Here is a 14,981-nt window from a genome sequence, read left to right as displayed (position 1 = left end):
CATTGCAGGTGGCCATTTCTGACAAGCGTAATGACGATTCATCTCAACGGGAGAGCTTACAACCTACAGTTTCACATACGTAACAAGACAGACCATCCAAATCGAAGCTGGAAATTGTTGCAGCTGATTCAAGTTATCTGCTGTATTTATGCTTTATTCCGCATCAGTGGAGGTGAATGTTTGTGATTATGCTGCAGTTTATCACATAGACTCGAAATGTTCGTTCCAAAACACTCTGCCTTGCTGCCTTCCACGTGTAGTCACCCAAAATTATGCAATTGGCAAACGGCAATTAAAGTTGCAATGAAAGTTTATTACAGTAAACCCAGAGCTTCCATCTACTTTTATTTATTTATGGGATCTTGGCATCATTGGCAAAGCTGGGGTTCATTACTCATCCTGAATTATTCTCAAGAAGCCATTAGTGCAACCTCTTTGTCGAGATGTTTCCCTTCATGTGTTAAAGATGCATATAAGATAGTGACCCAAGATTTTGACCCATTGATGAAGTGATGGGAGTCCATTTCTAATCTAAGGAAATGTATATAATTGAGAGGGGATTTTGCGAGATGGGTTGCTCCTGTGTATCTGCTGCCTAAATGCTGGAAATTTGCGGAAGTTGCTGCTTGTGGTGAACGTCTGCCAAGCTGCCTGTCTCCCCTCTGGCGAGCCTTGCATTGGCTTTGCATTATCTCTACTGTTAAGGACACCCACCTTGGGTATAACTATATGCATCTATTGTCTTTCATTATTGTACCATGAGTTTCTGCTAATAAAAGCCATGAATATTGTCTGATCGCATCGTCTTTGTCTACTTCATCAACTGGCACTTCAATTTTATTAGCAGAAATGGATGCAGCACTCAAGCCAGAGCGGCTGATACTCGACCAGTCTGCCCCGAGGACCAGAGAAATTTTCAACCACTGGATTGTGGTTGAAACAACGAGGTCGATGAGGCGATAGAGTGGGGCCACCTGAACTCTCTGCTCGGTGAGGTCCCTTTCGCTATAACGCAAGGAGCTACCACTCTGCTATAGCCCGGGAACGTCTGACTGCTTACTTTGCAGCGCCACGGAATGTGGTGATTGCTCGACACCAGTTGCTGACTAGATGCCAGAAACCCGGGGAAAGTGATGCTGCCTACGCACTGGCCCTCGACTCGCTGGCAAACGAATGTGATGTCAGGGCAGTCAATGTGCAACAATACCGCAAAGCCTTGAAGCTGGAAGCTTTTGTCAACGGGATTAACTCCAGTTACATCTGACAAAGGCTGCTGGAGATGGAGCCCTTAACCTACGACCGGGCAGTCACTCCAGCCAAAACACTGAGAAGTGCCATGCGGTCCAGTGAAATGCTAGAAACCGAAAAGGAAACATCCAGAAGTGCTGGAACCCCGAAGGAAAGAAAAGGGCGAACACCTGAAAAATGCTACTTCTGTGATAAGAGCTGGCACCCCAGAAAGAAGTGCCCAGCTCGATTTGCTACCTGCAGCTATTGTGGGAAACTCGGCCACTTCGCTAAAGCGTGTAAGGCGAAAAGTACTCACACTGATAAGAAGAAGAGAAGCACCAAGAAAATGCATCCTGGAGCTGCAGGAGTGAAAGACAACTGTGAAAAGAGGGAATCTTCAGATGAGCAGACTGAATCGAGTTCAAGTGACAGTGAGGTGAGATCCTCTGTGATAGCTCAATTGACTCCAAAGTTTGGAGGATGTTACGGACTGGAACGGTCGACTATGAAGGGGGAGGTGAATGGCAAGACTCTTGATTGTCTAATAGACTCGGGGAGTACTGACAGCTACATCCACGAGAGAGTTGCCAGAGCCTTAAATTTGTGGAGATATCCAGCAAACCGAAAGATATCGATGGCTTGTAATGAACTTACAAAAACTGTACGGGACAAGTGTAAAGTTACTTTAAATTTGCAGGGACATTGCCTTGCTGATGTGTGGCTCTTTATTATGCCAGAGCACTGCAGCCCTGTGTTACTGGGGTTAGATATTCAATCTCAGATGAACAGTGTAGTGTTAAATTTCGGTGGGCCACTACCCACACTTAACATCCCTCGCGCTAGTTACTGTGGTCTGTCCGCATTAAAGATCAAGAGTGATTTTCAGTGATTTATCCCCTGAGCGTCAGCCGATTGCCACTAAGAGCCGTTCTTACAGCAAAGAGGATCGTGAGTTTATCAAAGCGGAGACCCAGAGTCCTCTTAAAGAGAGAGTAATTGAACCTAGTAAGAGTCCATGGCGGGCCCAAGTGGTAGTCATGAAAAATCACAATAAGAGACAACTGGCTATTGACTACAGCCAGACAATCAACTGTTACACGAACCTGGATGCCTACCCCTTGCCACGCATCAATGAAATGATTAATCAGATAGTGCAATACAAAGTGTAATCCACTATCAACCTCAAAGCAGCTTATTACCATCCCCATTAAGAAAAGGGAACAGCATTATATGGCTTTTGAGGCTGATGGGTACCTTTTGGGGTCACTAATGGTGTGTCAGTGTTTCAGAGGGAAATGGATAAGATTGTTAGGATGTATGAGTTACAGGGTACGTTTCCCTATCTGGATAATGTCACTATCTGGGAAAACACAGATTGAGCACGACAACAACTTAAAGAAATTTTTAGCAATAGCTAAAGAACTTAACCTTACATTTAACGAGGGCAAATGTGTGTTCAACGCGACAAAGCTACCCATTCTGGGCTACATTGTCTACAAGGGCAAAATCTGCCCCGACCCGGAAAGAATGGCCCCCCCCCCTTAAGCAGTTACCACCCCAAGACTCAGCAAAAGCCCTTAAAAGATGTATGGGATTCTTTTCCTACTACTGTAAATGGGTTCGGGACTACGCCACAAAAGCACGCCCTCTGTTTGACACTAAATATTTTCCTCACTCTCCAATGGCATTGAAGGCGTTCGAGAGAATTAAAGCTGATATTGCCAAAGCTGCACTCTCGTCCATTGACGACGATGTCCCATTCCATATGGTAATTGATGCCTCAGATTATGCCTTGGCAGGAACCCTTAATCAAAAGGGCAGACCTGTGGCATTCTTCTCCCGCACGTTATGCGGACCTGAACTTAAACATCCTTACTCTCTAGAAGAAGTCAGGAAACTGACTAAAAGCTGTCCCGTTTGTGCAGAATGCAAACCACAATACTTCAAAGCTCTGGAGGCCACTCTTCGAGAGGATTCGGTTAGATTTTAAAAGACCGTTACCTTCCAGCAACAAAAATGTATATTTCCTTACTGTAATTGACGAATATTCCAGGTTTCCCTTTGCGATACCCTGCCTTGACATCTCATCAGCGACTGTCGTTAAGTCATTTGACAGAATTTTCAGCATTTTTGTTTGTCCCAATTACATTCATACCGATCGGAGCTCAGCATTCATGAGCGCTAATCTGCGGCGAGCCCTGCTACAGAAGGGGATTGCCACCAGCTGTACCAAAAGCTACAACCCGCAGGACAATGGGCAGGTTGAAAGGACTAATGCTACAGTCTGGAAGACTGTTAATCTTGATTTAAAAACATGTGGTTACCCGGTGGCAGGAGGTGCTGCCTGAGGCGCTACATTCTATTCGGTCATTATTGTGTACTGCAACAAATCAAACACCTCATGAACGTATGTTTGCCTTTCCTAGGAAATCAGGAACTGTGATGGACTGGCCAGCCTGTTTATCTGAGCCTGGAACTATGCTGCTGAAGAGCCATGCTCAGGCGCGTAAAACAGACCCCCTAGTCCAACCAGTTCAGCTACTGCATACCAACCCCAACTACGCTCACGTTAAATTTCCAGAGGGGAGTACTGACACTGTACCCTTAAGAGATCTGGCCTTGCCTGGTTTGCTGCTTCCTCACACCCCTACTTAGAGTGAGCCTGAGAGATTAGATGGCCATGCTGAGGCTCCACTGCATGGGTCCTGAAGCCAGTCCTTCCCACACTACAGACCCAGGAACTGTACCAGTTCCCAAGGTTGCAAAGGACCCACCTGTTTCGAGAAGAAGCACCAGAATTTGTAAACAACCTGATAGGCTGACATAGTCTTAAAACATCTCATTATATTTCAATTGCTTGCTAGATACTGGCATATTTTGGCTGTTAGAGTATTCTCAATACCAAACATGGTATCCATGTATCACTTGCTTCAGTCTTTCCTAGCTGCTGTCCTTTTGATTTTAACCCTTCTTCTGCGGGGGTGGAGAATGGTGAATGTCTGCCAAGCTGCCTGTCTCCCCTCTGGCAAGCCTTGCTGTACTAACATTGGCTGTGCATTATCTCTACTGTTAAGGACACTTCCCTTGGGTATAACTGTGTATGCACCTATTGTCTTTCATTATTGTACCAAGAGTTTCTGCAAATAAAAGCCATGATTATTGTTTGATCACATTGTCTTTGTCTAATTCATCAGCTGGCACTTCAATGCTGAAGAAGACACTGCACAATATCTTACAGATAGTAGAGACTTCAATGTGCCAGCACAGCCTTTGGTCAATCGAGGGAAAGGTATTTGAAGATGAAGTCCTCAGACTTGGTACAAAATTCATCCCTGCACTTACTAATATTTCTGAGACTGACAGTCATTTCAGGCCACTGGAAAAAAATATTAACACTGCCCTAACAAAATCCTCCAAATTTACTGGAAAGACGTGAACCAATGTCAGTCACCTCTCCCAAATAACATCCACAATCTTGGGGCGACATCAGGAAGGCCACGATGTTTGTGTACCTGACATGAGTCTGCTGAAATTGACACCCCATTCCAAGTTCTTTCATGGAACTAGATTACCAGACCAAAAAAATAATTCAAGGATGTTTTCAAAGTATCCTTGAAGAAATGCAACACTCTCACCGACCCTTGTAAATCTCTAGCCTATAAATACTCATGCGAGAAGAAGCATTCAGGCTGGTTTTGAGAACCCTGAAGCTTTGCACTATAAGTCCACAGAGGACCTGCACAAGCAATGGAAGCAGACCACCACCATCTGTTCACCCATCTCAGTGACCTTTATGGAAAATGCTGGCACACAAGGCTGCAACAGCCACTTTGGCTCCGTTTAACGGCCATATCCCTGACCCTATACGTTTTGTTTATGATCATCAAAAACTCAAAGAAATTAGAAACACACATAGAATTTTAAAGTAGAGGATCAGACTGCTAAGATTCTGAGTGGTTTTAACTTGCTGAAGAAATAGAGCCAGTCTATAGTAAACTGTGGAATGGATTGCTGAAGACACAAGAAAGACCATTGGAGATGCAAGGGAGGCTGTCTGAAGAACTGCTGGAGGAGGCAAAAATATGGCAAGATGCCTGGCATCGGAATCAGACCAAGAATTAATCTCTTCAGACCTGCACTCCCAATGATCTTACTCACTGGAGGAGAAAATGGATCTCCTGAGGCTGTATATGAACCATAGAGAACTGCAAAGTTTCTGTGCTCTGGTGATTACAGAAATGTGTCTCCAGGAAACCTCCCAGACTCAGCGATCCAGCTAGATGGCCTTATTTCTCTAGGGCAGACAGAGATACTCCTGCTTCTGGCAAGATTCGAGGAGAAAGACACTGCATTTACATCAGCGAGTACTGGTGCACAAATGTCTCTGCTGTAAGGCTTTCTGCTCTTCAAAGTTACCTGATAGTGAAATGCAGACCCTTTAACTTGCCCAGGGAATTCTTGCCACACTGATTACTACATTTTACCACTAATTTGACTAATGAAGGTGTTGCAATGAGGGAGATTTATGGTGCAATCTCTAAAGCCCAAACCTCCCACCCTGAAGGTGCCATTATTGTAGCTGGTGACTTCAACCATGCCAACCTGAAAGCAGTTCTACTACAGTTTCCAACAGCATGCAAACTTGACCACCAAAGGAGAGAACATCCTGGAACGGGTGTGCACCAACATCCTTGGTGCATAAAAGGCTCCCCTCACCCCCACCTTAATTACTTGGATCACATATCCATCCAGCTAACCCCAACAAACAGACCATTGCAAAACGAACTAAGCCAATTTGCAAGGATATCCCGACATGGCTTGGGCATCGTGACAAGACTGCTTTGAGACTACAGACTGGAGCTGCTTCAGGGAGTCAGCCACCTACAGTGGTCACATTAACATCTAGGAGTACACCAGCTCAGAGACTAACTGCATTAGTAAGTGCATTGAGGATGTCACTGACATCAAATGCTTCACAACCAGGCCTAATATGGTTGGATGCAGAGGTCCGGGCACTTCTCAGAACTTGTGATGCTGCTTTCAGGAGAGAAGACAAGATGGCACTAAGATCAACCAGGGCAGTACTCTCCTTTGCAATCCAGAAGCCAAAACGTGGGTGCACACAGACAGCTGTGTGAAAGCCACAACACAAGGCATGTGGCAAGGGATCAAAACTATAACAGACCACAAGACATTCTTGCAAGTCAAAGACAGCAATGCCTTCCTTCCAGACAGACTGAAAATCTTCTATACGGTTTAATGAGAACAAGATGATGCCGAAGAAAGCTCAGTATCTCCCTCATGACCTACATAACCACGACCAGGGTGAAGAGAATCCTATTTAAACTGAACGCATACAAGGCAGCGGGAACAGACAATGCACCTGGTCAGGTACTGACTGTCTGCGTGGGCCAACTGATGGAGGGCGTTACAGATCTCTTCAACACATCACTGTAGCAGTCCATCATCCCCGCAGGTTTCAGGAAAGCCACCATCGTCCCAGCAGTAACAGGCCTCAATGACTACGGATCAGTGGAACTGATATCCACCATTATGAAATGCTTTGAGCATCTGGTGGTGGAATGCATCAAAGCACACCTCCCAGAGATATTGGACCCATTTCAATTTGCTTCCAGATGGAATAGTTTCACTGATGATGCTACAATCTTGTATCTCCATTCCATTCTAACCCACCTGGTGAATAACACTTCATAAACCAGGTTGCTGTTCATCAACCAGATCAGCATTTAATATGATCATTCCCCAGAGGCTGGAGGAGAGGCTGTCCTCACTGGAACTCAACACCCCTCTTTGTAACTGGATTCTGGACTTCCTAACAGTAAGTCTGTTCAGGTCAGTAGCAGAACATTGAGCACCATCACACTGAGCACTGGCTCACCTCAGGGCTGTGTGCTCAGCCCACTCCTGTTCACACTATTGACCCATGACTGGAAAGTGAGATCCATCAAGTTTGCAGATGACACAACAGTAGTTGGCCTCATCAGCAACAGTGATGGCTTGCACCACAGAGAAGAGATGGAAAATCTTGTGTTATGGTGCAAGAATAACAACCTCTCAATGTGAATAAGACAAAGGAAATGATTGTGGACTTCAGGAGGTCTAGGAACAACCACTCTTGACTACACATCAATAACTATGCAGTGGGGAGAGTGGAGAGTACTAAGTTCCTTAAAGTTCACTTAACTAGTGACCTATCCTGGACACACAATAGGAAGGCACAACAGTGACTGCACTTCCTGAGAAGACTTAAGTGGGCAAGGCTACTGGCCACCATTATGCCAACCTTCTATGGGAGCTCTATCAATAGCGTCTTGGCCAGCTGCATCACAGTGTGATACGGTTGTGCAGAGAACTGGATCAGAGGCCACACATCTCAGAATCCACAAAACCAGAATGGTAATAAGTCACTGTTAATCCCAAAGGACTAGGTAAGAAGCCAGTGGCGACATTGGCTGCCTTCACTTTGCAGATACATGCAGTCAACAATCTGTCAATTAGGTATGGGATTCCTTGAGGGGATCAATACAAATTCCAAACAATTTCGCAGTCAAATTTTTATCAAGTTACAGGAAGTTGGAGTTGATAGCAAGGCAGCATGCGTTGATCATCCCAAACTACACTTGAGAAGGTAGTGATGAGTTGCCTTCTTAAACTGCTGTAAACTTGCTGGTGAAGGTACACTCATTTCATTGTTGGGTAGAACCTTCCAGGATTGACACTGAAACAATGAAGGAATGGCATCCTATTTTAGAAAGGTACGACTTTATTGGGAAAGTGCAGCTAACTTCTTTGTTCATGTTGCCCTTAACCTTTTCTCTGTGGAAGAGATTGGGTTTGAAGGTTACTCTTGGAACAGCTGTGGCATCCTGTCTTCATTCACTGTCAATGTCATGAGTTCAGACTCCTTGCAGATTGAGTTAAGGTTGAAACTGTTTCACATATCCAAAGGAGTGCTACATAATCTGACCTGACATCTTTCAAATGAGTTGTCTGCCCTTGCAATTGTAAGTTAAAAAATATTTTCAGTGCTTTTGGAAGAAAAACAGTAGAATCTTGTTTTCTGATCAATATTCCTACATCAACATCACTAACACAAATAATATGGTGGTTTAAATCAGAGTTGTTTATGGGAATTTTCCATGTACAAATATCTGTTCTTAACTTCATTATTAAAATATTTTACTTGCCAAAGCCTTGACACAAATTAGTATCACGTCAGACTGATAAAATAACATTTCAGAGTTTGCTACCTTGTATCCAGGCAAATTAAACATAGAAACATAGAAAAAAGGTGTTGGAGTAGGCCATTTGGCCCTTCAAGCCTACACTGTCATTCATTTTGATCATGACTGATCATCCACTCAGTACTCTGTTCCAGCTCTCTCTCCATACCCCCTGATCCCCCTAGTCACAAGTACTAAATCTAACTCTCTCTTAAATATAGCTATGGAACTGGCCTCAATCACTTCCTGTGGCAGAGAATTCCATAAATTCATCACCCTCTGAGTGAAAAAAAAATCTTCCTCATCTCAGTCCTAAAGGACTTCCCCATTATCCTTAAACTGTGACCCCTGGTTCTAGACTTGCTCAACATTGGGAACAATCTTCCTGCATCTAGCCTGTCAAATCCTTAAGAATTTTGAATGTTTCTATTAAATCTCCTCTTAATCGTCTAAACTCAACGGAGTTCTATCTGACTCCCAAATCTATAACTATCTTTCCCACAAATTCTTAGTTTGAATCTCACCAACCAGGTTCCACGCTTCCACAGAATAAAAAAGGTTCCTGCCAATGTCATAAATAATAAATTTGACTATGGTCAAGGCCAACAAGCTTGATGGAGTTGAACAAATCCTCCTCCTCCTCTAACATGTTTAGCCACTGTACAGTTGGGGTTAGTTCTAAAACTCCTCTGGTTCCATTCATATCCACTTTGAGATCACCAGGAATTGTTTAATCTTCCCATTCTCACACACTTACCCTGGTCCTTCCCTCCTTCTTTAGAAATGATCCTCAGCTAAATTATCTGAAAACAGGTCAGTTTTCAAATCTATTTTGACAATATACAGAACTCCACACTACTATTTCCTCCTTCTGGAAATTAAGGTAGACAAAACTGTTCATAACTCTGGGTATCATATTTGATCTGAGATGAGTTTCTGGCCTTTTAACAAATGTGACTTTCTTAGCAAGATTTTTTGCCATTGACAGGAGGACACCCTCTTGAAGTACTAGAGTCACGATGAAGATCTTGTTGCATTGCTTTGAGGTAAGAATTCCACCAACCCAGCAGTGAAGAAGGAAAGGTGATATATTTATTAACTTGGCAAGTGACTTGGTGAAGAAATAAAAGGTGGTGATGTCCCATTATATAAATTTTATTTTTTTTAATTTTTATTTTAAATTTAGACATAGAGTCTAAATAATTGACCTACAACCCCCAATACTTTTTGGAGGGGGGGAGGAAACCGGAGCCCCCAGGGACAACCACATAGACATGGGAAGAATATACAAACTCCTTACAGATCACGCAGGATTCAAACCGTGATCCCGATGGCTGGCGCTGTAACAGTGCTGCGGTAACTGTTACGCTAATATCTACTTCCCTTGTGCTTCCAACACAGCTAGGGTAAGTTGTTGGTAAAGAGAATTACTATTTAAAGCGTAGTATGAAGTGCCAATGAAGAAGACTTTCTATCTTGGTCTTGAGCTTTATGATTATGAAGCTAAACACATTCAGATGAGATATGATCATTCCAGCCGACTCCAGATAACCATATGAATGGTGTTCAGACTTTGGCAAATCAAAGGTGGAGTCACATTTCGATCATTTTTCCTTCAATTGGAGCCGCTGGATATGATTGCTGGTCTCTCTGAGTTTCTAATCAATGGCAACTTCCAAATTGTCAATGGTGTGAAATTTGGTGAAGCTAATGCCATTGCATGGCATGGGGACTGGTTAGACATGTATTGTAAAATACTAATTGCTAGGCATTTGTGTAGCATAGATGTTTCTTGCCAGATATTTGTCCATTCTTGGATTTTACTCAGGCCTTGCTGTATATGGGTATGGACCCTGGATTTGCAAACATCCGCATCAGTGCCATCACCAGAACCATTTATTTCAGCCTTGATAACTTTTCCTGGCCATCCTCTGAAACTTCATTATGCTTATTTTATTTCTAGATTTTCCTATTCCAATATAATCTTGTCATTCTTCCATGTTCTAATCTCTGTAAACTTTTGTTCATCCAGAACTCTGTTGCCCTTATTCTAATCCAAGTCCAATGTTTTATCATGTATGTAATATAAATGCAAGTTGTTTGCAGTTTGTTCTCATCGCACTAATTTTAAGGATCTTATTTTTTTATCAGCATTTAATTGCAGATTTTTAGATTAGGGATCCATTTATCATCTTACAACAATAATTTTTTTGAAAATAGTGCATGAAAAGTAAGGCAGTGTTTTTGGTTCATTTATTATTCACAAATCTGATGGCAAAAGGGAAGAAGCTGTCCTTGTGCTGTAGAGTGCTCATCTTTAGGCTCCTGTACCTTTTTCCTAATGAAGAGGGCATGACCTGTGTGGTGGGAGTCTTTAAGGATAAAGGCTGCTTTTTTAAGACACCACCTCATGTAGATGTCCTCAATGGAGTGAATTCTGGTGCCTGTGATGTCACAGGCCGAGTTAACAACCCTCTGGAGATTTTTCTTGTTTTGAGAGTTGGCGCCTCCATACCAGGCAGTGATGCAATCAGCCAGAATGCTCTTGAAGATACACCTGTAGAAGTTTTTGAGAGACTTCGGTGACATACCAAATCTCCTGTAACACCTCACAAAGTATAGCCGCTGGTGAGCCTTCTTTGTAATTGCATCAGCATGGAGGCTCCAGAACAGATCCTCAGAGATGTTGACACCCAGGAATTTGAAGTTATTTATCCTCTCCACTACTGAGCCCTCAATGAGGACTGGGTCGCATTTCTCGGACTTCCTCCTAAAGTCCACAATCATCTTTGTTTTGCCAATGACAAGTGCACTCAATGAGAGAATAAGGAGTTTGTTCAAGATTATAATTATTTTTTTTCAGTCTAGATCACCTAAATAATTAAATTTAGCACACACACACTCCCTCCCAAGTAAAATAGTAGAACCAATCCATTAGAATAACCATAGTGCTAATGTGCCCCTAAAACCTCCAGGAATAGAGGGAAAGGGAATAGGTAAAGAAGGCTAATTAAACAGTGCTCTTAAAGGATCCTATAATTTTTGTGTAATTTTATGACTTTTCAAGATGACATAAGTAGACACAGAATAATTACTGTTAATTACAGTTATAGAGGAAAAAAAGTGGAAGAAAACTTTGTTGTTGTAATCATTGGGAATGTAGAGTTGAGGTTACAATTGGATAGCCATGGAATGATGGAGTCAAATAGTCTACTCCTGCTTCTAATTCATATTTTTATATATCAATAAATGAAAAATCTTAATCACTAACAACCATTAATATAAATTCTGGAGATATTTTTAGCTGTTTGTATAATTATTTTGATAAAGTTTTAAATCTGAATTTTATTGCAAAATTGCTCTAGCTGATAATTGAGAAGCCTCTCCCTCTCAACCTACTTCAAAACAGTGCAAATGGTTTTCATAACCTAAAAGGGCAGAAACTAGGTTTAATTTTTGTCAGCTGTGGCTCAGTGGATAATCAACAACTGAGAGTCTGAGGCTGAAGATTAAAGCCTCATTCCAGAGACTTTGGCATAAAATTCAGACGAGGACACTAGTGCAATGCTGAGTGAGTGCCAGACCATGGAAAATGGTCCTTGAAACCTCTCATTGACTGTTCCCTGTCTCTTTATTTTAATGGTTCCATAGTTAGTTCACTGTTGGTGCTATTACAGATATAGTATAATAATCTTATACCAATTTGATCACATGGATTATTTCTGTTAATTCTTAAACATATCTGGCATTGTTCCATCTAATCCTTTATTTTCACATTGAATTTATCAGAAGACTCCGTATAATCACTGCTTAAGATGTGTAAGTACAGTAAAACCTCTGGTATCTGCCACATATGGGGATTGGCAGATGCCAGGTAAGTGAATTTGCTGGTTGCTTGAGATTGTGTGTTGCGTGATTGGTGAACGAACCGCTGGGGGAGGGGAGGGTGTCCCATTTTTAACTTTTATAATTTTTACCTATTTGTTTTCCGTGATTGCTTGAGGCTGTCGGTTGCTTGAATTCTGGATAACAGGGATTTTACTGTATTGCCTAATTGTTTGCTCCTGGTTATAATGTAGATACCATGGACTGGAAATTATATCACAGCATTTTTATGCACTATATAGTTTGTTATCTGACTACTGATTCGAAACTTTGACAATGCAGAGCTCACTTTTGTAATTGCATTGCAGCTCACCATATGTAATGAAGGACATGGACAGAGAATGCTGGTACACAGCAGACGTAAAGTATGCCTGGCATAGCTGTTGTAATAAAAACACACAGAAATGCTGGAGGAACTCAGCTTATCTCGCAGCGTCCATATGAGGTAAAGATATATCAGCAATGTTTCGGGCCTGAGCCCTTCTTCAAGGAATAAGCAAAAATCGGGAAGGGATCAGAATAAAGACAAGACTGGCAGAGGGGGGAGTTCAGGCTGACAAAATGTGTCAATTGGGAATGATAAGAGGAAAGGTGGGAATTTATTTTGGCTCTGTGAAAGGAAACAGAGAGTAAAGGGAAGAGAGAGAGAGAGAGCTGGGGGAATGGCGATGGGGAAGATGATGGTGGGTAGGGTTTAATGGAAACCAGAGGTCAATGTTAATGCCATCCAGTTGGAGGGTTCCCTGAAGGAAGATGAGGTGTTGTTTCTCCAATTTGCAAGTGATCTCTCAGACATGACGGCAAGGGAATGGGATGGAGAATTGAAATGGGTGGCCACTGGGAGGTACCAGCTATTGCGGTGGACAGAGCCAAGGTTTTCAACAAAGCTGTGGCCAGATTTTCCAATGTAGAGGAGACCTCACTCCATAGATGTTGTAATGTTCTGCTGTGAATACATATTCAGGGCAGCTGAGAATTCAAACACAGGAACACTCCTAAAACTACTGTGTAAATTACAGCATTCATTCTAATCTGTTGCTTCATTCATTCTAATCTGCTGTCTGTGAGACTCACAAAAATGGTCCCAATTCCTTGAATCTCAATGATCTTTCTTTTCTTATATGGAGTTCTGACTGTTATGATCCCCACTCCCTATTCCCACCTAATAGTACATGAAGTTCCATCAGATCTCAGAGATACATTATGTATCTAATCCAATATCATCAACTATACACCATTTAAAGATCAAATCTGCCTCAAATTGGGAAGTGCCAGATTAAGTTCTGCTGCTATAGCCGGATACAGTAATACTATATTCATCGAGGATCCTTCGGACTTGAGTGATGTCGCACAAGCAGTTTTTCCAACTAGCAGATGTTAACTCACTTTTTTATATATCACACTGTAGTATAATAAAATTTTCAATAAACTGAGAAAGTTTAAACAAACCCAAAACATACAATCGCTCCAATTTCACCTCAGGCCATAAATCTACTTGTGTTCCTGATTTCCACTGTTCCCATCTCTGATCCTGGTTGCAGCCACACAACCATCCCTCTCTCTGCCTTTTATAGTATTCTGTGTACTAATGAGTGAATCAGATAAGGTAGAAGAATGTCGTATTTTGCAGTATCATGCGGCAAATTTGTCTTCTGGCTATCTATCCCATAGGATGATGATGGTACCTTTCAGTCAATTTGTGAGATTTGATACCCCACTCCCCAGAAACGAACAGTGTGTGTGTAAACTAATTTAGGTGAATAAGGGTTGAACAGGTCCAGATCCAACCTCTCGACATTCCCTCCCGAATCCAGCAGCATGGTGATGTCCAAGATGCCTGGAGTAAGTTCTGTTGCAGTGAATGGCCAGACCAAGTTTGGATGCAAGGGATGCCCTTTCTGTACTTCATGGCATGTGTTCACTAGATGGGATTTGACCCTATGCAATGAACTTGAATTCACTATCTATGTATTGTTCTGATGGTTGGCTTCTCCCTTGGCTCCACCCTCTCCTATCCTAATATAAACCCTGGTTTTCCCGTCTTACCTCAGATTCACCTGAGGACTATTGTATCTACCTGCCATTGATTGTCATCTATTAAAAGCGTGTTTGTACTTACTTGTTTCTAAGTGCAATCAATTGCGTTACAATTTTAATAGCTTAACTTTGAAGCAGAATGGAAGCCCTGTTGAAGCCAGGCATGCTCCAGGTCGACCCTCTGTCCCCAGAGGAATTCACCTACTGGCTGGAGTGCTTCCAGTCCTACCTGTTGGCCACACAAGACGTCTTCCAATCGATAGTCTCTGGAGATCTGCACTTCTCTCTCGAGTTGGCCCCAAGGGATTCGCTGTCATCAGAGACTGTGCTACATACGAGTCGGTCATAGAAGGCTTGAAGGCCCACTACAATGAATGTACAATGGTCAGAACAATGTGCTGACAAGGCACCAACTCTGCAGACTTTCACCCAGTGCTGTCACTTACCACATCCTGAGCACATGGTGTCCTTCTTGGGGCAATTATGTCCTTGAACTGTTGGCCCTGACCAGAAAATTTCACTACAAAGTGCCCAAGGCCTGGGTGAGAGAGGAGGAACAAATCCGAGACACTCTTGTGGCAGGAG

General features: G+C 42.6%; 1 protein-coding gene across 3 annotated transcripts in view; it reads left to right on the top strand.

Moving 5' to 3' along the window:
- Nucleotides 1-14,461, top strand: part of ppp1r26 (protein phosphatase 1, regulatory subunit 26) — a 31,836-nt gene extending 17,375 nt beyond the window's left edge. Inside the window, exons 3-6 of one of the 3 annotated variants that reach the window (XR_011355824.1) lie at nucleotides 9-172; nucleotides 9,463-9,520; nucleotides 12,668-12,804; nucleotides 14,174-14,461. Coding sequence is in view for 1 of the 3 variants with exons in the window: in XM_069931700.1 (XP_069787801.1) it covers nucleotides 9-83 (75 nt within the window). In the remaining 2 variants the exon portion in view is untranslated. Of the gene's footprint in view, nucleotides 1-8; nucleotides 739-9,462; nucleotides 9,521-12,667 lie in introns of those variants that run through there. The other 2 variants (XR_011355823.1, XM_069931700.1) reach the window with 2 other exon arrangements.
- The last annotated feature ends 520 nt before the right edge of the window (nucleotides 14,462-14,981 follow it).

This window comes from Narcine bancroftii, chromosome 1, assembly GCF_036971445.1.
Source record: "Narcine bancroftii isolate sNarBan1 chromosome 1, sNarBan1.hap1, whole genome shotgun sequence".
Taxonomy (NCBI): domain Eukaryota; kingdom Metazoa; phylum Chordata; class Chondrichthyes; order Torpediniformes; family Narcinidae; genus Narcine; species Narcine bancroftii.
The sequence above is the reverse complement of the archived record's forward strand: the minus strand, read 5'-3'. Positions and strand labels throughout refer to the sequence as shown.